Source organism: Melospiza georgiana, chromosome 4 (genome assembly GCF_028018845.1).
Source record: "Melospiza georgiana isolate bMelGeo1 chromosome 4, bMelGeo1.pri, whole genome shotgun sequence".
Lineage (NCBI taxonomy): Eukaryota > Metazoa > Chordata > Aves > Passeriformes > Passerellidae > Melospiza > Melospiza georgiana.
In genome coordinates, this window is record NC_080433.1 from 663,546 (window position 1) to 685,698 (window position 22,153).

The 22,153-nt window shown below is 63.1% G+C and overlaps 1 protein-coding gene across 6 annotated transcripts in view; it reads right to left on the bottom strand.

The window, feature by feature from the left end:
• The window catches only part of SBF1 (SET binding factor 1), a 63,359-nt gene that overhangs the window by 14,636 nt on the left and 26,570 nt on the right, over nucleotides 1–22,153 (bottom strand). For 3 of the 6 annotated variants that reach the window (XM_058022567.1, XM_058022566.1, XM_058022564.1), the window contains exons 2-19: nucleotides 19,566–19,651; nucleotides 15,727–15,864; nucleotides 15,062–15,196; nucleotides 13,459–13,569; nucleotides 11,286–11,309; nucleotides 9,985–10,090; nucleotides 9,335–9,467; nucleotides 7,786–7,894; nucleotides 7,200–7,313; nucleotides 6,221–6,298; nucleotides 5,657–5,770; nucleotides 4,772–4,900; nucleotides 3,228–3,326; nucleotides 2,380–2,584; nucleotides 1,856–1,968; nucleotides 965–1,114; nucleotides 805–873; nucleotides 233–391 (exon numbers count right to left, since the gene is read on the bottom strand). In XM_058022567.1, coding sequence (XP_057878550.1) covers nucleotides 233–391; nucleotides 805–873; nucleotides 965–1,114; nucleotides 1,856–1,968; nucleotides 2,380–2,584; nucleotides 3,228–3,326; nucleotides 4,772–4,900; nucleotides 5,657–5,770; nucleotides 6,221–6,298; nucleotides 7,200–7,313; nucleotides 7,786–7,894; nucleotides 9,335–9,467; nucleotides 9,985–10,090; nucleotides 11,286–11,309; nucleotides 13,459–13,569; nucleotides 15,062–15,196; nucleotides 15,727–15,864; nucleotides 19,566–19,651 — 2,072 coding nt within the window. The remainder of the gene's footprint in view (nucleotides 1–232; nucleotides 392–804; nucleotides 874–964; nucleotides 1,115–1,855; nucleotides 1,969–2,379; nucleotides 2,585–3,227; nucleotides 3,327–4,771; nucleotides 4,901–5,656; nucleotides 5,771–6,220; nucleotides 6,299–7,199; nucleotides 7,314–7,785; nucleotides 7,895–9,334; nucleotides 9,468–9,984; nucleotides 10,091–11,285; nucleotides 11,310–13,458; nucleotides 13,570–15,061; nucleotides 15,197–15,726; nucleotides 15,865–19,565; nucleotides 19,652–22,153) is intronic. The other 3 variants (XM_058022570.1, XM_058022568.1, XM_058022565.1) reach the window with 1 other exon arrangement.

The following is a 22,153-nucleotide window of genomic DNA, read 5'->3' on the forward strand; positions in this document are numbered from 1 at the left end:
GGGCTGGCATTGCCAGAGCAGCTGGGGCTGCCCCTGCATCCCTGGCAGTGCCCAAGGCCAGGCTGGACACTGGGGCTGGAGCAGCCTGGGACAGTGGGAGGTGTCCCTGCCATGGCTGGGGTGGCACTGGAGGGGTTTTGAGGTCCCTTCCCACCCAACCCATTCCATGATTCTATAACTCCATGATGAGCCCCAGCCCTTTGGGAAGAGCTCTCCTGGGCCACGCTCCCACCTGCTCCGTGTGGTTCTCCTCAGCACTGTCCAGGTAGAGGGCCCGGATGTGGTTCTGGACGTCACAGTAGAACATGGCCTCCCAGAACTGGATGTTGGTCCACACCACGTGCTCCTGCACACAGCTGTAGGCAAACTGGGTGATGCCAGGGCTCAGTTTCTGTGGAAGGAGGTGGAAAAGATCCATCTGCACACAGCCTTGGTGCTGAGCTCGCCACTCAGGTGTCCCTGCTCCTCAAGTCGGCCACTGGGAAAGCCCTGGACAGGCAGGAGGGATGTCTGCACCAGAGCTCCTCCAGCATTCCCTGAAAATTCTCTTGCTCAGAGCCCGTCCAGAGCCCAGAGGCTCAGCTCAGCCCAGCCTGACCATGGGATTTAGCTGGCATTCCAGAGCAGCCCCTTCCCACAGGTTCCCCTTCCAGCCTCCCTGGGAGCCTCGGGCCAGTCTGGGCTGGGTGGAACATTCTGGGCAGGAGCTACAGGCTGACAAGCTCTGAGGAGACATCCCCCTGCAGCCTCTGCCCCCTGGGGGGATCCTGAGGGCTCTGGGGCGGGGACCCTGCGGTCACTCACCCTGCAGAAGGCGGTGACCAGCGGCAGCAGGGCCGCAGCGATGCCGTGTTCATCCATGGCCGTGCAGTCCTGGGGAAGGAGCAGGGGTGACCAGGGGACACTCCAAGGCTGACCCCTGCCGTGCCCCACGGGAAGAAGGAGCCCCCCAGCCCTGCCCTACCTGGAGGCAGCAGTTCATCATGCGGATGACGAAGTCGAACTGCTGGTGGTCCAGCACGGCGCGGTTCTGCTGCACGTGCAGGTGCAGCTCCTGGGTCAGGCAGTGCCGGGCAGCCCGGCCCTTCATGGCACGGAGCACAGCTGGGAACAGCTGTGGGAACGGGGTTTGTGGGCTGGGATGGGCCTGGAGAGCCCTGCTCCCACACAGAGCGGGCCCACACCAGTGTCAGGGCATGCACTCGGACATGGAGACAAAGCAGGGCAGAATTCCAGGTGTGGCTGGCAGGACACGGCCATGGAGGAGGGGGAGGAGACCAGGGGCAGGGGGACATGGAGCAATGGAGCTGGGCTGCTGTGGAGCCACCAGCCAAAATTCCAGGAACACCAGGAGGGGACAAGTCACGGGTCAGTGGTGGCCACGGCAGTGCTGGGGAATGGTGGGACTTGATGGTCCCAGAGGGACTGCCAATCCAAATGGCTCCCTGGCCTGTTACTGAGGTGGGAGTGGGGCTGTGATCCCTGGGAACAGGGACAGGAGGAGATGGAACAGATTCAAGCTGGGCCAGGGAAGGCTCAGGATGGACATCAATGGGAATTTCCCTATGGAATGGGTGGTCAGGCACTGACACAGCTGCCCAGGGAGGTTTGTAGTCCCCATCCCTGGAGGGATTTCAAGGATGTGTGGATATGGCACTCGGGGACATGGTCAGTGGTGGCCTTGGCAGCGCTGGGGATGGTTGGACCCAATGGGCTCAGAGGAATTTTCCAACCTCAGTAACTCTGTGACTCCACAACTTTTTGACTCTAAGCCAACCAGCAGGATGTGGGCACAGGACAGGAATGTCCTCTCCATCCACAGAGGACACCGACCGCCATCCCCAGCCCCCCTCACCTTTTTGGCCTCCAGCATCTTGTTCTCGAAGACGTAGGAGATGCAGTTCCTGACCACCTCCAGGCGCCGGGCGCTGTTGGCCAGGGCGTTCCCGTTGCGCTCCAGGATGGCAGCTGGATGGAACAGATGCCCTCAGTCTGGGTGGGGTGGGGCTGGCACCCGGGGGGACACTGCGTCCCCCTGCTCTGAGAGACCACGGGGCCTCCATGGGCCTTGGGAGCCCCTGGGGAGCTGAGGACCCAAAGGAGTTGGAGCTGCTGTTTCTCCATGTTTTACTCCTGTGCTGTGACCCAGAACAGGGTCCACTGTGCCCCACATACCCATGGGGTGTTCCAAGGGCACCAACAGCCCCCCAGAGCAGGGTCTCCCTGCTCCACATACCAATGGGGGGTCCCAAGGGCACCATGGCCTCTGGCAGCTCCCAGAACAGAGTTCCCCTGTGCCCTACAAACCACTGAGGCTCCCAAGGGCACCATGGCCTCCCACAGCCCCCCAAAGCAGGGTCCCCCCTGTGCCCCACGTACTGATGGGGGGTCCTGAGGGCACCATGCACTTCTTCTCAGCCTTGACAGCAGGTGGGGCTGTCTGCAGCTTGGCCGTGGCCTGGTCGATGATCCACTGCACGGTGCCCTCGTCCAGGTGTGGGAAGGGCTTCTGGTGCAGGCGCAGGTGGCAGCCCTCGGTGGGCTTCTGCACCTTGTGCATGGTCACCGCAGGGTACGGGTTCTCCTGCGTGGGGACAGCTCCTGCTCAGCCCTGAGGTCACCCACAGCATGTCCCCTCCTGGACAGGAGCCCCCAGCCCCCTGCTCTGCTCCCAGCTGGAATCTGCAGGACCCAGGATCTGCTTCCCCAGCCCCCAGGGATGCACAGCTGTGGCACAACCATGAGCCAAGTGCCAGCAGGAGCTCCAGCCCAGCCAGGCGAGGCTCCTGCCTTCAGGTGCTGCTGGAAAACTCCAGCTGCACTGGGGAGGCTCGGGTTGGACATCAGCAGGAATTTCCTCCTGGAAAGGGGGGTCAGGCCTTGGAAGGGGCTGCCCAGTCCCCATCCCTGGAGGTGTCAAAGGAATTCCCAGAGGTGGCACTCAGGGTTGTGGGCTGGGGACAATGTGGCCACTGGGCACAGCTTGGACTGCATAGCCCTGGGAGTCTTTTCCAACCTCTGTGATTCTGGGATTCTGTGATCCTATAAAATCAGGACCTCTGGCACATGAGGATGTGCCTGACCACCCATGACAGCACAAGGATGGACAGGAGCTATCACCAGGAGCTTATGGAGGGAGGACAGAGTGACCAGGATTGCACCCAGGCTCTCCCTGCCCCGTATCCCCCAGCACATCCCCACTCCTGCCCGGGGGCTCCAGGACTCACATTTTTGTAGAGTTTCTCTGCCAGCTCCTTGATGTGCCTCAGGATTTTCTGTTTGTTCCCCTCCTCTGCCTTCATGCGCTTTACCTCGTTGGCCACAAGCTGGGGAGGACAGGACAGGGGTGACAGGGGCAGCTTCAGGGCCTCTCCCAAACCTGGGGCCACGCAGATTCCCCTCAGGCCCTGCAGACCCCGCTCAGGGCCAGCAGATCCCCCTCAGGGCCAGCAGATCCCCCTCAGGCCCCGCATATCCCCCTCAGGCCCCGCAGATCCTGCTCAGGCCCCGCAGATCCCGCTCAGGGCCAGCAGATCCTGCTCAGGCCCTGCAGATCCCGCTCAGGGCCAGCAGATCCCCCTCAGGCCATGGCAGATCCCGCTCAGGCCCCGCAGATCCCGCTCAGGGCCAGCAGATCCCGCTCAGGGCCAGCAGATCCCCCTCAGGCCCCACAGATCCCCCTCAGGTCCAGCAGATCCCCCTCAGGCCCCGCAGATTCCCCTCAGGCCCCGCAGATCCCCCTCAGGCCCCGCAGATCCCCCTCAGGCCCCACAGATCCCCCTCAGGGCCAGCAGATCCTGCTCAGGCCCCGCAGATCCCGCTCAGGGCCAGCAGATCCCCCTCAGGCCCCGCAGATCCCCCTCAGGCCCCGCAGATCCCCCTCAGGGCCAGCAGATCCCGCTCAGGGCCAGCAGATCCCGCTCAGGCCCCACAGATCCCGCTCAGGCCCCACAGATCCCCCTCAGGGCCAGCAGATCCCGCTCAGGCCCCGCAGATCCCCCCTCAGGCCCCGCAGATCCCCCTCAGGGCCAGCAGATCCCCCTCAGGCCCCACAGATCCCGCTCAGGCCCCGCAGATCCCGCTCAGGCCCCGCAGATCCCGCTCAGGGCCCGCAGATCCCCCTCAGGGCCCGCAGATCCTGCTCAGGCCCCGCAGATCCCGCTCAGGGCCAGCAGATCCTGCTCAGGCCCCGCAGATCCCGCTCAGGCCCCACAGATCCCCCTCAGGGCCAGCAGATCCTGCTCAGGCCCCGCAGATCCCCCTCAGGCCCCGCAGATCCCCCTCAGGGCCCGCAGATCCCCCTCAGGGCCAGCAGATCCCCCTCAGGGCCAGCAGATCCCACTCAGGGCCAGCAGATCCTGCTCAGGCCATGGTAGATCCCGCTCACGCCCCGCAGATCCCACTCAAGCCCTGGCCGATCCCTCTCAGACCCGCAGATCCTGTTCAGACCCTGCAGATCCTGCTCAGACCCTGTGGATCCAGTTCAGATCCCACATATCCTGCTCAGGCCATGGCAGATCCCGCTCAGTCCCACAGATCCTGCTCAGCCTCACAGATCCTGTTCAGGCCATGGCAGATCCCGCTCAGCCCCCACAGATCCTGTTCAGCCCCACAGATCCCGCTCAGCCCCCAGATGCTGCTCAGACCCCACAGATCCCGCTCAGATCCCGCGGATCAGACCCAGACCCTGCAGACCCCACTCAGCCCCACAGACCCTGCTCAGCCCCACAGATCCCGGGCTGTGGGAAGGGGAGCTGCCCTGAGGCCCCACCTCGTCGAAGAGGTCGATGGGGCGGTAGGGAGCCCCGCGCTCGGTGACAAAGCCAGCGAAGGCCATCCCCTCCAGCACCTTGGTGAGGAAATCGTCCTCTGTGAGCCCCCGCTGGCCCAGGAACGCCGCCTGCAAGGGAACGGCAGTGCCATCAGCACAGTGGTGACACCAAGCTGTGGGTGGGCACCTGGGGGGCACTGGGACGGTGCCACCTCCTTCCTCAGGGACACGGTTGGCATGGAAACCTGAGCCTCTGGCCCATGGCAGCAGGACAAGGGTCAAGGGAAGGGCTCTGGTGTCACCCTGGCATGCAGAGGCAGGACACAGGGACACGGGGGCACAGGGCCAGAGGGACTCTGGGACACAGGGGCACAGGAATACAGGGACAGAGTGATACAGGGCCATGGGGACACAGGGACATAGGGACACGAAGCCAGAGGGACTCTGGAACATAGGGGCACAGGGACACAGGAATACAGGCACAGAGGGATACAGGGACACAGAGACATAGGGACACAAGGGTACAAGGCCAGAGGTACTCAGGGACATAGGGCCAGAGGGACACAGGGACAGAGAAGCACAGGAACACAAAGCCAGAGGGATTCAAGGCCAGAGGGACTCAGGGCCAGAGGACTGCAGGTGGTCCCTCAGCAGTGCCAAGATCTCCCCAAACACCCAGCTGCAGGCCTGTTTCCCTGCTGGCTGAGCTCTGCAGGAACACCCAGGCAGGGAGGGAAGCGCTCCTGCCCCGGGAGACCTCGGCGCGCTGCAGGACAAACACGGGATGCAGGTGGGCTGGCAGGGGTGCTGGGGAGGTCACTGCCTGGAAAGGCAGGATGTTTCCTGCACTCGGCTGTCCCAGCCCGGCCTGGGCGAGGCCCTCACCTTGTGGAAGCGGATGACGGGCTCGGGGTGGATGCGGATGATGTGCAGGCACCAGCGGTAGCCCTGCAGCAGCTGAGCAAACAGGCGCAGGAACACGGCCCGGATCTCCTTGTCCTGCAACAGGGAAGCACAGCCCGGGCTGGGGGGGCTCAGGGGGTGGACAGGGCAGCTCCAGGGGCAGGGATTTCCCCCCAGGATGGGATCAGCCCCGGCGTGAGGGCAGGGAATGCAGCTGAGATTCCAGGGAAAAGGGGCATGGGATTCACTGCTCTGGCCCCCCTGGGGCTGCACAGGGAGGAGAGGGAGCTCTCCAGCTCTGGGAATGCTGCAAGCCCAAACATGCCCAGTCTGCTCCAGCCTGGCTGTGAATCTGGAGAACAAGGCACTGCAGGATCCAGCCACGGCTTGGAGCAGTGGCCTCGGATGGACACGGGGCTGGAATGGTGTGTGAGAGCCAGGATGGCCCAGGGGAACAGCCCCTGCTCAGGGTCCCTCTCCTCCTGCCCCGAGGTGTCCCTGGGGAACAGCTCCTCACCCTGGGTCCCTCTCCCTCCCACCACTCACCTGCATCTTGAGGGAAGAGGCGGAGATGGTGGAAGGGGGGAAGGCGAGGTCAGCCACCTCCAGCTCCGGGTCCAGGACCTGCCCAGGGAGGACACTCAGCTCAGGCCCCATCCCGGCTGGAGAAGCCAAGGACATTTCCCCAGAGACCCCACAGCCCCTGTGGAAAAGGTCTGAGGGGCTTGGGGACAAAGCACAGGGGATCAGGAATGCTCTGCTGGGCCTGACCCTGCCTTGGGAAGCATGGCTGGCACTGGGACCCCAGGGAAGGGGGAGCCCCTCCTGCTCTGCCAGGGAGACCTTCACCCCCCAGTGCCCCCAGGAGGAGCAGGAGCTGCTCCAGCAGTGCCTTGGGAACACAGGAGCAGCCAGGCCACAGCTGCTTCCTGCCCTGGGCTGGGAGCCAGCACCACATTCCCAGAAACCTCTGCCAAAGGAACCCCCCCAGCACTGCAGGACATCAGAGGGCACTGGGCTGGGAATGGCCACTGGGACAGGGGCAGCAGCACCCCAGGGCAGCAATCACAGAGCAAGGAACCCCTGCTGCTCCACTCCCAGCTCCCATGCAAATGTGTGCCATTCCCAGGGCGCTGGCCAGAGGCCATTGGATGAGGAATGGTCCCTGTGACAGGACCCCAAGGCATGGACAGGACCCCAAGGCATGGGCAGGACCCCAAAGGCAAGGGTAGGACCCCAAAGGCATGGACAGGATCCCAAAGTCATGGGCAGAACCCCAAGGCATGTGCAGGACCCCAAAGGCATTGGCAGAACCCCAAGGCACGGGCAGGATCCTAAGGCATGTGCAGGATCCCAAAGGCATGGGCAGGATCCCAAAGGCATGGGCAGGACCCCAAAGTACAGGGAGGACCCCAAGGCAGGAATCCTGTTCACAGAGGAACCTCAGCTCCATTCCCACGTCTCTGGCCACATGTGTCACTGCCAGGGGATGGTGCTGGCACCTCAGGGATGCCCTGGCACTCACCATGGACAGGGCTTCCCGTGTCTGCTGGAGCAGGGGCTCGGGCAGCAGCGAGATGTGCACGCACTCCGGGACGTTCACGGTGCCGCCGTCCAGGTCCGCGATCACCACGTCCAGCTGGGAGGGGACAGCAGTGGGACACAGCCCCATCTCCCAACCCCACATCCCAACCCCACAGCTGATGGGAAGCTACCCAGGTGAGCTGGCTCAGGAAAGGGCTGGGAATGGGCTCTAGCTCCTCCCCACCTTCCCTGAGCACTCAGCAGTTCCATCCTGTCTCCAAATCCAAGGACACACTGGGATCCCTCACAGGGGGCACAGGGGGACACCTGGCAGGAGAGGGACCCAGCCATTCCCAGGTGACCCAGCCATTCCCACGTTATCCAGCCATTCCCACATTATCCAGCCATTCCCAGGTGACCCAGCCATCCCCCGGCTCCTGTGGGACACCTGGATGCATCCTGGGCTGGGCACACACAGCCCGTGGCCCTGGGCACGCTCAGGACAGATGGAGCTGTCACCCGAGCCGTGACACCCACGCTGCCCCTCCCCAGCCCCTGGCACCAGGGCAGGGAACGTGGCCTCTCACCAGCTCCTGGGTCTCCGACTGGAAGATGGAGTGGACGCCGATGATGAAGGGGGTGGGGGTGCTCAGCACCTCCAGGAGCTGGGCGGGCAGGATGGGCACGTAGGTGAAACTGCAACCAGAAACAGCCTCAAAACCAGCCCCAAACACCGCCCCACTGCAGCCAGGCCAGCCCTGCCCCACACCCCTGCCCTGTCCTGGCACAGCCAGACACCATCCTGGCTCTGGAGCCGTGTCCAGGGTGCCCTGGCACCCCCAGCCCCTCGGGCACACATGGCTGCCAAAGGCTGTGGCTGCCCCATCCCTGTGAATGCCCTGGGAGGGAGACTGGGGACAAGGCCTGCAGGGACAGCACCCAGGGAATGGCTCCCACTGCCAGAGGGCAGCCATGGGTGGCATCTTGGCAATGAGCAATTCCTGCCTGGGCTGGCATTGCCAGAGCAGCTGGGGCTGCCCCTGATCCCTGGCAGTGCCCAAGGCCAGGCTGGACACTGGGGCTGGAGCAGCCTGGCACAGTGGAGGTGTCCCTGCCATGGCAGGGGGGGCACTGCAGGGGCTCTGGGGTCCCTTCCAATACAAATTATCCTGGGATTTCATGATTCCATGATATGACCCCTGTCTGGTCTTGGGGTTGTAATCAAAGTCTGACCAAGGAAAGGGTTTCCAGCAGAGCCACTAACTCCAAAAGAAGAATTTCAGGAAAAATTCCCCATGGAAAGGGGTCAGGCCTTGGCTGGGGCTGCCCAGGGAGCTTTGGAGTGCCCATCCCTGAAGGTGTCCAAGGAACTCCTGGAGGTGGCACTCAGGGCTCTGGGCTGGGGACAAGGAGGGGATCTGGAACATCTTGGATTCAGTAACCCTGGAGGGTTCTTCCAAGCTCAGGGATTCCATAATTCTGTGAAAAATAAGGCTCCTCTGGGACGCCAACAGCCTCTCTGCAGCCTGGGGAGACAGGAGCTGGCCAGGAACCTCTGTGCCAGCCCAGCCCTGGCAGAGCTGCCAGGAGCCCCAGGGCTGCCAGGGCTGTGTTCCCACTCCCTGTGGGACATTCCCAGCTCCCAGGGTGAGCGGGGTTCCAGCCATCCCACAGGAGTCACCACGGGGGCTTGGCCACCACCAGCACAGCCACTGCTGGGAACACCTCACTCCTGCTCATGGAACCATGGAATCCCCTGGGTGGGAAGGGCCCACAGGGATCACAGGTCCAGCTCCTGTGCATCCCTGGCACGCTGTCCAAACATTCCTGGAGCTCTGGGGCTGTGCCTGTTCCCTGGGGAGCCTGGGCAGTGCCCAGCACCCTCTGGAATAGAGCCTGTCCTGATGTCCATGCTATCCCTGCCCTGGCACAGCTCCAGCTGTTCCCTGGGTCCTGTCCCTGCTCACCAGGAAGCCCAGAACATTCCCCAGCACTGCCTCCAGTGCCAGAGCCCGTTTTGCCGGGGAGAAGAGGGAAGCAGGGCTGGGAGATTCCCAGTTATTCCCCAGACCCTGGGATGCACCAAGGGTGGCACAGGGGCACAGCTGGCACAGCTGGAGGCTCGGGGACCCTCACCTGTACTTGAGGGGGAACATGAGAGCCAGGAGGGCCCGGCAGGCGTCCGTCAGCCTCTGGTAGCTGCTGGAGAGGAACAGGATCTTGTGCTCGGTCAGCGCCGCGCAGAACAGGAACAGCACGTTGGTGATGCCTGGGCAGGGCACAGCAGGGGCTCAGGAACTGGGGGGTCCCTCTGACACCCCTCAGAGACCCCTGATCCCCCCCAGGCTGCAGCCCACTCCCCATCCCTGCATCCTGCCAGGGGAGGAGCTCAGCATCCCCCAGAGAGCCACCTGTGGCTCTGGTCACTGCCAGGTGTGCTCCCCCTTCCTGGACAGCTCCGTCCCTCCCGGGGGCTGGTGGCCTTCCCTGGGGGCACAGCATGGCCTTTCCTTGGGGACACAAGGCCAGTGGCAGCCCTGGGCTGCTCCTCCAGACCCCAGCCCCAGTCCCACCCTCCTGGAAAAGGGATGGCACAGCAGGGCCAAGAGGCTCAGCTGGGACAGAGCTCAGAGCCACATGCAGGAGGTGACCCGCAGGGAGGTGACCACAGGGAGGTGACCACAGGGATGTGACCCACAGGGATGCGACCCATGGGAGGTGACCTGCAGGGAGGTGACCTGCAGGGACCCCAGGTGCCACGGGGACAGGGTGGGGACACGTCTCACCGAGCTGGCGGAAGAGCAGGGCCACGCTGCAGCTGCTGACAGGCAGCGAGTCATTGATGGGGGTCTGGATCACCTGCCTGTCCCCTGCTCCCAGAGAGATCGTCCTCTGCAAGGCAACACACACCTGGTCACCAGGGCCACCCAGAGAGGGACAGGGCCAGGGCAGGGGCAGCTAGACTCCCCCGGGCACAGGGCCACCCTGTCCCAGCACAACCCCGATCTGCTGTGGGAAGAGGGAAAGGGCAAGAGAAAGGGAAAGAGGAAAAAGAAAAGGGAAAGAGAAAAGATGCTGCCACAGCACCCACTGGGTGCCTGACTGGGTCCCTGGGCTGAGGGAAGGAGGGCACCTCCTGCAACATCCCCAGGCAGTGCCAACCATGTCCCAACAGCCCTGAGATCCACCTGCAGGTGGGACAGAATGGCTCTCCAGGACACGAGGGCTCCCCAGGACATGAGGGCTCTCCAGAACTCAGGGAGTCTCCAGGCCACGAGGGCTCCCCAGGGCTCCCCAGGATCTGAGGGATCTCCAGGACACAAGGGCTCCCCAGGATTCAAAAGCTCTCCAGGATCAGAGGGGCCCCCAGAATTCAAAAGCTCTCTAAGATAAGAGGGCTCCCTCAGGATGCAAAGACTCCCCAGGATTCAAAGACTCCCCGGGACTCAAGGGGAATTGAAGCCTCTCCCAGGCCCTTGGAGCCAAGGAAGCAGCTCCCCTGTCCCAGCCTGGCTGTGCCCAGGAGCAGCCCCAGCTCCAGAGCCTCTCCAGTGGAAGGAATATCCTGAGAATATCCTGAGGAATATCCTGGGAATATCCTGAGAATATCCTGGGGGAAGGGATGGACATCCTGGGCACAGGATTGGTGCTTCTTCCCTGGTACCACTGAATACTCCCAGCCCCGAGCTCGTTCCCAGGGACACAGGGACACTCAAACATCCCCAGGCTGTCTCCAGGCCCCTCTCCTCCTCTTTCCACTCCTTTCCAGGGAAAACACTCCTGCAGGAGCAGCATTTCCTCTGCAGCCCCAAAATCCAGGGCTGAGCAGAGCCAGAGCCCTGAGCTGGGCTGTCACAACCCCAGCAGGGCACCCAGAGAGCTGAGCCTGGAATTCAGCTCCTTCCCAGAGCCCAGGGACACCCTGGCTGTGACACACAGGGACACACAGGGACACATACCCGAGGGTACCACCGGGACCTGGGGCTGGGTCACAGCAATTAACAGAGAGCTGCTAATGAGGGGACAGACCCAGAGCCGGGAGAGAAAAGGTGGGGAAAAGAAGATGGGAAAGAAAAGGAGTTCGTACCACGGCTTCGTCCTCCACGTCAGGCTGAGGCGGGACAGACAGAGAGCACAGTCAGTTAGGACACACAGACAGGCACAGTGGGGACACTGACACCAGCAGGGACAACGGGACAGGAGAGAGGCTCACGGTCAGGGACACCAGCAGGGACAACGGGACAGGAGCCCACAGACAGGGACAGGGACACCAGCAGGGACAATGCAACAGGAGAGAAGCCCACAGACAGGGACACCAGCAGGGACAATGCAACAGGAGAGAAGCCCACAGACAGGGACACCAGCAGGGACAAGGGGACAGGAGCCCACAGACAGGGACAGGGACACCAGCAGGGACAAGGGGACAGGAGAGAAGTCCACAGACAGGGACACCAGCAGGGACAAGGGGACAGGAGAGAAGTCCACAGACACAAACAAGGACACCAGCAGGGACAAGGGGACAGGAGCCCACAGACAGGGACACCAGCAGGGACAATGGGACAGGAGAGAAGCCCACAGACAGGGACACCAGCAGGGACAAGGGGACAGGAGCCCACAGACAGGGACAGAGACACCAGCAGGGACAAGGGGACAGGAGCCCACAGACAGGGACACCAGCAGGGACAATGGGACAGGAGAGAAGCCCACAGACAGGGACAGGGACACCAGCAGGGACAACGGGACAGGAGAGAAGCCCACAGACACAGACAGGGACACCAGCAGGGACAATGGGAAGGGAAAGGAGCCCAGATACACAGACACAGAGTGAAAGCAATGCCTATGGCACAGGGAAGGAGCACTGGACACGACAGGAGAGCAGGAAAACCACAGGAAGGGAAGTGCCACCACCAAACTGTTCCCCCTGTCACACAGTGCCCGTTCCCAGGGCACAGAGCCATCCTGCCCCAGCTGGGGGCACAGATCTGTGCCAAGCTCAGCGAGCCATGGTGGCAGGAGAAGGCGTCCTGCTGTGGCAGCCGCTCCTGGTCCCGCCGGGAGGAGCCGGATCCGGGCAGATCCCATGGGAAGGGACTGCAAACCCTGGCACAGCCCGGGCACGGGCAGCGCCTGGGGCATGGGCAGCACCTGGGGCACGGGCAGCGCCTGCGGCACGGGCAGCACCTGGGGCACGGGCAGCACCTGGGGCACGGGCAGCGCCTGGGGCACGGGCAGCACCTGGGGCACGGGCAGCACCTGGGGCACGGGCAGCGCCTGGGGCACGGGCAGCACCTGGGGCACGGGCAGCACCTGGGGCACGGGCAGCGCCTGGGGCACGGGCAGCACCTGGGGCACGGGCAGCACCTCGGGCACGGGCAGCGCCTGGGGCACGGGCAGCGCCTGGGGCACGGGCAGCACCTGGGGCATGGGCAGCACCTCGGGCACGGGCAGCACCTTGGGCATGGGCACCACCTCGGGCATGGGCAGCACCTGGGGCACGGGCAGCACCTGGGGCATGGGCAGCACACCTCGCTCTGCCTCAGCACTGGGACAGGCCTGGCTCCACACCCCTCCACAAATCCCAGCTGGCTTCTCCCAGGACCTGCATGGTTCTGGGTGCCAGAGCAGGACCTGCCTCAAATCCTGCTGTGATTTGGGATCAGGGAGAGCCCCCTCGGGGTCAGGGCACTGCAGGAAGGACACCCCTGTGGAGGCACCAGGGCCTGTGTTGCTGTCCCAGTGCCCCATGCTGCTGTCCCAGTGTCCTGTGCTGTTGTCCCAAAGCCCTGCAGTGCTGTCTCAATGTCCCACAGTGATGTCCCAGTGCCCTGCAGTGCTGTCCCAGCATCCCACGGTGCTGTCCCAGCCTGGCCAAGGCTCCTGCCCTGCTGGCCATGTCCCCACAGCTGTCCCAGCCCTGCTCTCACAGATGGCCCGTGACCACTTGGCTCTGGAGCAGGGTTCAGCACAGAGCCAGACCCCGGGAGAGCCCACGGAGCAGGGAATGTTTGCATGGATTGAGCAGCACCTACGCCAAGCCCCTGGGGCTCCCTCCCAGGCAGCAGCAGCCAGGACAGAAGCTGCAGCAGGAGCTCCTTGGCTAATTGAGGATCTGAGTGGGATTTGTGCTCGGAAGCACTCGGGAAGGCAGCAGGGCACGGAGCCAGGCCCTGCCCACGGGGCCCACTCGGGCATGGGGAGCAGGGCTGGGCTCTGAGGGGACAGAGTGAGGACAGGGAGGGCAGCAGGAGCCCAGGACCCACCTGTGCTCCCCCCGTGATGGGGATGGTGCAGGTCAGCAGGTTCCCGATGACGTTCTCCAGGGACACGCTCAGCCCGTCCACGTAGATGGTGTAGATCAGCCCCAGGCTGTTCTGGAGAGGGGAGCAGAGCAGGGATGAGCAGTGCAGGCAGCTGGGGACACCCCAGGGCTTGTCCCTGGCCACAAACACACCCTGGCAAGGCCAGCTCCACATCTTCCTCATCCACAGGGATAGGATATTCCAGCCAGGAGAATGTCCCCATCCCTCCACTGATCCCACCAGAGCAGGAGATGTGTCCCCAAGGCCAGAGCCCCATGGGAGCAGTACCAAGGGGCTTTCCAAAGCTCCAGCAGAGAGGTGACCAGGGCAGCTGGGCTGCCCCAGCCTTCCAGTACCCCAGTCCCACACAAACCCCAGGGAAGGCATGGCAGAGGATCCTTCCCCAGCGAGGGTTGGATGAGATGCCCAAAATTTGGGCAATGCCCTTGACAGCACACCTGGGCTCTGGTCAGCCCTGGGTGGTCACTGTGGGTCCCTTCCCACCAAAACACCCTATTCCAACTGGGAAGCAACAGCAGCCCCAGCTCTGGGGGCACCAGCATAGGGCAGCCCCCAGAACAAGCTGGGAACGAGGGATTTGAGGAATTTGTGTTTCAGGCACCCTCAGGGTGCTGGTTTCCAACCACTGAGGAAAAGGGAAAACACAAATACTGGACTTTGGAGAGCAAGGCCAGGCAGACTCTGTCATGATGGAATAAAGAGGGAAGAGCAGGATAAACCTCTGCCTGCTGGAATGAGAGAAGATGAAGCTGAGATTCCTGGGCACTGGAATGATGAGCTGGGAACTGTTTCTGTCCCAGGGGAGCAGCTGGCAGGACATCTCTGTCCTTGGGGACAAGTGAGGGGACCCTGTCTCCTGGAGGTGCCCCAGCTTGTGCCTGGCAGGACCCCACTCTGCTGTCCCAGGCCTAGGAAGACAGATCCTGCATTTCAGAGAATTCCCACTCCACACAAGGCAGGGACACCTCCCACTGTCCCAGGTGCTCCAGCCCCAGTGCCCAGCCTGGCCTTGGGCATTGCAGGGATCAGGGGCAGCCCCAGCTGCTCTGGCAATGCCAGCCCAGGCAGGAATTCCTCATTGCCAAGATGCCACCCATGGCTGCCCTCTGGCAGTGGGAGCCATTCCCTGTGTCCCTCCATCCCTTGTCCCCAGTCCCTGGAGCCCCTTCAGGCCCGGCAGGGGCTCTGAGCTCTCCCTGGATCCTTCTCTCCAGGCTGGTCACTCCCAGCCCATCCCCATGGATACACTCTGTACCCAGCCCTCCCAAGGCTCCCCAGGCACACAATGCAGCACCTCTGGAGGCAGCAGAGCTGGCACAGCCGGTGCTCCCAGGAACAGGCTGTTCCTCAGGGCTTCCCAGGAGCGGGGCCGGCAGCTGCTCCATGTCCCGCAGCCATCCGCGATCAGCGGCAGCAGCTGCAGCCCCACAGCTCCGGGGTGCCAAGGCAGGATGGAGCCAGGCTCCCAGGGGCTGTGCCAGCCTGTTCCCACTCCCACAGGCAGGAAGCCCTTCCCAGCACAGCTGCCCTGCTCCCGACTCACCCGGAACACCTCAGCGTGGTCCAGCCGCGACACCAGCACCAGGCTCTTGGGAGCGAACAGCTGGGCAGGCTGCACCAGGGCTGAGGCCTCCTCCTCCTGCTCCTCGCCCTCACCGTTCCTGGCATGGCTCTGGGGCTGGGGAGACACAAACCAGCCCGGGCTGGGGGTTAAGGGATGCTCTTCCCTGTCCCAAGCTCCTGCATTCCAGTGGCACAGGGAAGGCAGGAACCCTGACCAGAGCCAAAAGCAACTGGGTGCTTTTCTACCAGCATTGTTGGCCACCTTTCCCATCCATCCATCCATGGATTCCTGTGGCACAGGGAAGGCAGGAATCCTGCCTACAGCCAAGGGCAGCTGGGTGCTTTTCCACCAGCACAGCTGACCATTCTTCCCATCCATCCGCCCACGGATTCCTCTGGCACAAGGAAGGCAGGAATCCCCAGAGCCAGAGCCAAAAGCAACTGGGTTCTTGTCCACCAGCATCGCTGGCCACCCTTCCCACCCACCCATGGATTCCTGCGGCACAGGGAAGGCAGGAACCCCTGGCCAGTGCTTGACAGGTGCTTCCCCATCAGCGCCACCAGCCCCTGCCCTCACGTCCCTGTGTGTGTGTCCATGTCCCCGTGTCCCTGTGTGTCCCTGTGTGTCCCCGTGTGTCCCCGTACCTGCGGGCTCTCCACGGCCTCCCAGAAGGTGAAGCAGGCGCAGTAGTGCCGCTCCGAGTTGATGTCGGTGAGCACGGCCACGAAGAAGGTGGGGGGGTTCCTCTCGGGGAAGAGCTGCCACCCGCTGGGCTGGCAGAACTGCGGCAGGGACAGGCTGGGCTCAGGGGCTGCCACCCTCACCACCATCGTGGCATCCCAGCCCCGAGCCCCAGCCCACATCGCCCACGGAGCCTGCAGAGAAGGGCAGCTCCACGGGCCAGGAGCGGGGAGAGCACCAGGCAGAGCCCCCAGGCTCCTCCTGGAACTGGGCGGCTCCTGCAATTCCCAAATCCCCCTTGCAGGGAAGCAGGGCCAGCAACATCCCCTCCTGTCTGCAGGGACAGCAGGAGCTGCCTGGAGAGACCCACACTGGGAGGGGTCGTGATGGGACAGCCCAGCCAGGCAGGAGCCCCCAGCTCCTGGGGAAGGTCCCCCATGGCAGACAGGCCCCAAACTCTGCACTGCCCCCATGGCACACAGAAACCCCAAACTCTGCACTGCCCCCATGGCACACAGATCCCAAACTCTGCGCTGACCCCATGGCACAGAAACCCCAAACTCTGCACTGCCCCCATGGCACACAGACCCCAAACTCTGCACTGCCCCCATGGCACAGAAACCCCAAACTCTGCACTGACCCCATGGCACAGAAACCCCAAACTCTGCACTGCCCCCATGGCACACAGACCCCAAACTCTGCACTGCCCCCATCCCACCGTGGGCCAGACACCCCATGCCAGCACCACACAGAGCCCAGAAGGACAGGGGACACGTGGGACACGGGCTCTGGAGTGGCTCCAGGAGGTGGCACCACTCCCCTGGCACACACACGGGCCTGGCTGTGCCATCTCACTGCACCAGCCCCTGGCACTTCCCAAAGCCCCTCCCAGGGCCGGGGTAATTCCAGACTCCCCCGGCTTCCCGAGCCTCAGGGGATTTTCTCGATTTCCTCAGGGCTGCAATTGGCTGCTGAGGAGCCATGGAAAATTCCCTGGGTTTGGGACTCCTCCCAAGGCTGGAGGCACACTGAGGACACGGGAATTCTGCAAATCCTGGGAGGCGAACCATGGCACCAGGGCCTGGCGAGCTCAGGAGTCCTGCCCCAGCTCCCTCAGGAACCCAAGGTGGATCCCACCTGAGTCTCCCAGCTGCTCACCACTCCCCGTGCTCACAGTGCCCACAGATCCTCCTGTGCTCCCTGGCAAGAGCCCACGGGACAGGAGCTGGGCTTTGTGCGGATCCCTGGGGTGGCAGCAGGAGGGACAGGAGGAGAAAGCACCCCAGGAGCTGCTTCCCACACCCTGTGTCCCTGGAAAGGAACACCCGGGGCTCCTCCATCACAGAGTCCCTCCATCCTGGGGCTCCTCCATCCCGATGTCTCTCCATCTGAGAGCCCCCTGCCAGCTCCCATGGGAGCACGGGGAAGGCCTGGCTCAGCAGAACACCAGGATGAGCACACGGTGTCACTGTCCCGGTGTCACTGTCCCAAGGTGGGAATTGCCCCTTCCTGCTCCCAGCCCCACACAGAGATCTCCTGGCACTGTGGGAATGAGGAGCCCAGAGCACACGGAGCTGCTGGATCAGGATGATGGAATCAGGGAATCCTGGGATGGTTGGGTGGGAAGGGAAAATCCCACACAAAGTCCAGCAGACCTGTGGGATCATGGCATGGAAGGTCCTAAAGCCCAGTGCCAAGAAAGGATCCAAAAAGGAGAGTGGGAATGGCCCCGAGAGCCACTGGAGCACAGGGAGCCCCTGGATTTACAGCAATCTCCATTCCCACCTGGATGCCCCTGCTCCAGCAGAGACCCTGGGCTGCGCTGGGAATGCCCTGCCCATGGAATGCCCCCACCAGGCAGCTCCTGGGCAGGCGGGGAGAGGCTCCCAGGGTGGTTTATCCACACCCTGTGCCTGTCCCCAGAGAACTCAATCCATTAAAATGAGTGATTTCTGCTGGGAATTGCTGCTGGACACTGCGCACAGCCAGGAGCTCCAAACCCCAGCTCCCTGCACACCCTGGGAATGTTTCTGTCCCCAAAAAGCTGTCAGGGAGATCAGCCCTGACCGCAAGGACGCGTCCCACCGACCCCCAGGATGGGCTCCCGTGGGTTTCCCGAGCTGCCTTCGGAGCAGCCCCACGTGCTGCTCCCCCTGGACACTCAGAGAGTTTGTGGGAAGCCCTGCAGCCACCCCTGCCTCCCAACAGCACAGGGCTCCAATTGTTTAAATTCCAAGGATTTTTTGGCTGGACAGTTTGACCCTTGGGAAAAAAAGCAGCTTTGCTCCTGCTTGGGACAGTTCCCAAGTCCCTGCAGACACCAGGAAACTCGGAGCAGAAAAATAAAAATAAATATAAAAATAAATGCGTGTTTTTGCCTCAGATTAAACAGCACAGAAAGGTCCCAAATTGTGCTGGAATTTGAGGGAACATGTGATAAAGAGGAGCTGGACACTGCTGATCCCAGTAACAATGGGATGAGGAGCCAGTGACCCCAGTGATGACGGGCAGGGTCACCTCCCCCTGTCCCAGGCTGCTCCAGCCCCAGTGCCCAGCCTGGCCTTGGGCACTGCCAGGGATGCAGGGGCAGCCCCAGCTGCTCTGGACACCCTGTGCCAGGGCCTGCCTGCCCTTCCAGGCAGGAATTCCTTCCCAAGATCCCACCTAAAAGGATGTCCATCCCTGGCACAGCTGCCAGGGCAGTGCTGGAGTACCCATCCCTGCAGGGGTTTCAAAGCCACGTGGATGTGGCACTCGGGGACATGGGCAGTGGTGGCCTTGGCACCACGGATTGCACTCAATGGGCTCAGAGGGATTTTCCAACCCAAATGAATCCATGATTGCATGAACCCCAGGGGGAATGGAGCAGCTTCCAGAGGGCTCAGCCTGCAGGGCTCAGTCTGTCCCAGCCCATCTTTTCACTGGAATGGAGCTCCAGCTCCTCCCTCAGGGTCCCTGGAGCTCCAGGGCACAGGGCAGGGATTGGGAAGAGCTCCCACTCCAGTTCAGCCAAGAGGGAAACAATCCCACCCTCCTGGATGAGCTGGAGGATCCCCACAGCTCCACACCCCGGGAATGCCCCAGCTCTGAGCTGATCCCAAAGCACCCCGAGAGCCGGTGACCGTGTCCAGAGGGCTGGGGACAGCCAGGCCTGGCCCTGGGAATCCAGGCAGGACAACAGGAGCTGGGGGTGCTCAGCCTGCAGGAAAGGAGACTCAGGGTGCCCCCAGCACTGTCACAGCTCCTGAAAGGTGCCTGTGCCCAGCTGCCCCTGGGCTCTGTCCCAGCAGCACTGGCACACCCAGAGCACACAGCCTGAGCTGGGCCAAGGGAAATCCAGCTTGGAGAGCAGCAAAAAGCTTTTCCAGCAAGGGGGAGAAAGTTCTGCAATGGCTGCCCGGGGAGGGGGTGCAGTCACCATCCCTGGGGGTGTTTAACCAGCCTGGAGGTGGCACTGGGTGCCAGGGGCTGGGCTGGGCTCCAGGGCCTTGGAGGGCTCTCCCAACACAGGGATTCTGTGATTGTGTGTGATTGTGTGAAAGGCCTGGCCATTCTCCTGAGGGGCTGTGGACACTAAGGCTGCATCCATGGCTCCTCCAGGGGGCATTCCAGCATCCCAGAAGAGGAGGGGTAGCAGGAGGCCAGGAGAGGAGCCAGTCCTGGATCCATCCCACCATTTCTGGAGAGCTGGATATGCAGCCAGGGCAGGTGGGAACTGCTCCCTCACAGCCCCCCAGTCAGACCCCGTGGGACGCGTCCCAGTGCCACCCCCAGTGTCACCCATGGGTCCCCAGGCACTCACCAGCTCGATGCCCTGTGGGAAGGGGTTGTCCTCCCAGTCCTTCTCCGGGAAGCGCTGCAGGATCTGGCCCTGTCCATCCCCGCTGCCTGTGGGGACAAGATGGGATTAGAGGGCAGCAGGTACCCCCCACCCACTGGGAATGTCCAGCTGGAACAACCCCGGCTGCTCCAGCTCTCCGTGCATGGGGCAGCACAGGAGAGAGCCCAGGCCAAGCAGCACTGCCCCCTCCAGCAAGGAACAGCAGAGATTCCAAGGAATCCCAGAGCAAACAGCTCCCAGAGCCTTCTCTGGAGGTGGGAGCGCTACTGGAGCAGCAGCTCTGGTCCCTCTCCAGGCAGAACTCCCTTCCCTGTGATCCCCACATGGACAGCACCCCCCACTCTGAGCTGCACTCCCTGCTCCTCACCTCCCACCGGCCTTTCCCCAAACAACCCTGCCTGGGGTTTATTTTGGGTTCCTGACAGCTCCTGCTTCCCCGGGGCTTTATGGAGCACTGGGAGCACTCCAAACCCTCAGCTGCCACCCAGCCCACACCATCCCAGACCCTAAATCCTGCTGTTCCCCATGGACAGCCTGGAACAGGCCCAGCAGGACAGGTGGGCACTGCGGGACCAGCCGGCTCTGGGACAGCCCAAGGTGACAGTGCCACCAAGTCTCCTGTCACAGCCCGAGGTGACAGTGCCACCAAGTCTCCTGTCACAGACCCTGCCAGGCTGGGAAGGGCTCCCACACTGCTCAGGCTGCTCCTGGATCCAGCTGGGAATCACAAATCCCAAGGATTCTGGCCCAGCCACGAAGGCAGGCAGCCCGTGGTGGGGAGAGGGGGCTCCTTCCAGCCCCTTCCAGAGGGAGGGATTATCCATTTCCAGGGACCACCCAGCACCTCTCCCATCCCAGGGGCCAGCTCCTGGCCATGGAATGGGGCTGGGAGAGCAGGAGGAGCCCCAGGGAAGGGCTATTTTGGGAGCCCAGACAAGTCCCCAGGGTCCTGCTCACCACACAGCAGCCACAGCTGGATTTAGCAGGGAGAGAGAAAGGGAAAGGGGCCATTTATAGCCCTGGGCCCAAAATGGAAAGGCTGGAGCCAAACTGGGCACCAAATATCCACAGGGATGGGGTCAACCAGATCCTGCCTGGCCACGTGCTGCGACACCACAGCCCTGCTCTGCCACCACAGCCCTGCTCTGTCACCACGTCCCTGCTCTGTCACCACAGCCCTGCTTGTCCCCTGTTCTGTCACCACGTCCCTGCTCCATCCCCACACCCCCCTGGAGGCAGCCCTGGCCCCGAGTGCTCCCAGCCCTGGCCAAAGGCTGCCCACTCCCAGCGCCAAGGGCTCGGCTCAAGCACCAGACAGGAAAATCCCTTGAGATCCACATGTCAGGATTACAGCTCCAAGCTGTGCCCTCCACACCCAGCCCTGCCACGGCTTTGCTGCAATATCCTCAGTTAAAGGGGAATGGATACAAGACCACAAAATCATGGAATGGTTTGGGAAGGGACCCCAAAGCCCCTCCAGTGCCACCCCTGCCATGGCAGGGACACCTCCCACTGTCCCAGGGTGTCCCAGTGTCCAGCCTGGCCTTGGGCACTGCAGGGATCAGGGGCAGCCCCAGCTGCTCTGGCAATGCCAGCCCAGGCAGGAATTCCTCATTGCCAAGATGCCACCCATGGCTGCCCTCTGGCAGTGGGAGCCATTCCCTGTGTGCTGTCCCTGCAGGCCTTGTCCCCAGTCCCCCTGCAGGCCCTGCCAGGGGCTCTCAGCTCTCCCTGGATCCTTCTCCTCTCCAGGCTGGGCATTCCCAGCTCTCCCAGCCTGGCTCCCTGGGAGCTGAGGGGCTCCAGCCCTGCAGCAGCTCCGGGGCCTCTCTGGGCTCTCTGCAGCAGCTCCAGGTGCTGCTGCTGTGTCCCAGGGCTGGGGCAGCACCTGAGGGGGCACAGGGACAGGATCCCCCTGCCCTGCTGCCCACACTGGGGCTCAGCCCAGGGCTGGGGAGCTCAGGCTCATCATCCTCAACACAAACAGAAATCATTCCAAGGGCTGCTGAGAACAATGGGAACCTCAATTCCCAGGGTTCTCCCAGAGCCAGGAGGTGCCACCCTTCAGCCAGCTGCAAGCAGGTACATCCTGATTTTGGGGACTGTCACCAACAGGCTGACTCAGGAACCCAGCACTTCCCTCAGCTGCTCCCGGGGCAGCCTGATCCCGGCTTTGCCACTTCCCAGCACTCAGCTCCGTATCGGGCTGCAGGATCAGCGCATCCCTTCCCGCCCCGTCCGTCCAGCTGAGATCCCTGGGAACGCCGGAGATCCTGGCAAAGCACAGTGCCTGTGAACCCCGGCCCGCAGGCAGCTGCTGCTCTGCTCCGTCCTTCCTGGGGACACCTGGGGGAGCCCAGCCCCTCCCTGGGCCATGCCGGAAGGTCACGGGATGTTGTTGTGACACGGGAAATTCTAAATAAGCCCAGAGGTAAACACGGGGCCGAGGCACGGCGCCGGATGAGCCCGGCTGGGAGCGCTGGCACGGCGGGACACGGGCAGACACTGCCGGGAACGGCTCCGGACACGGCTCACGGGCACACGAGTGT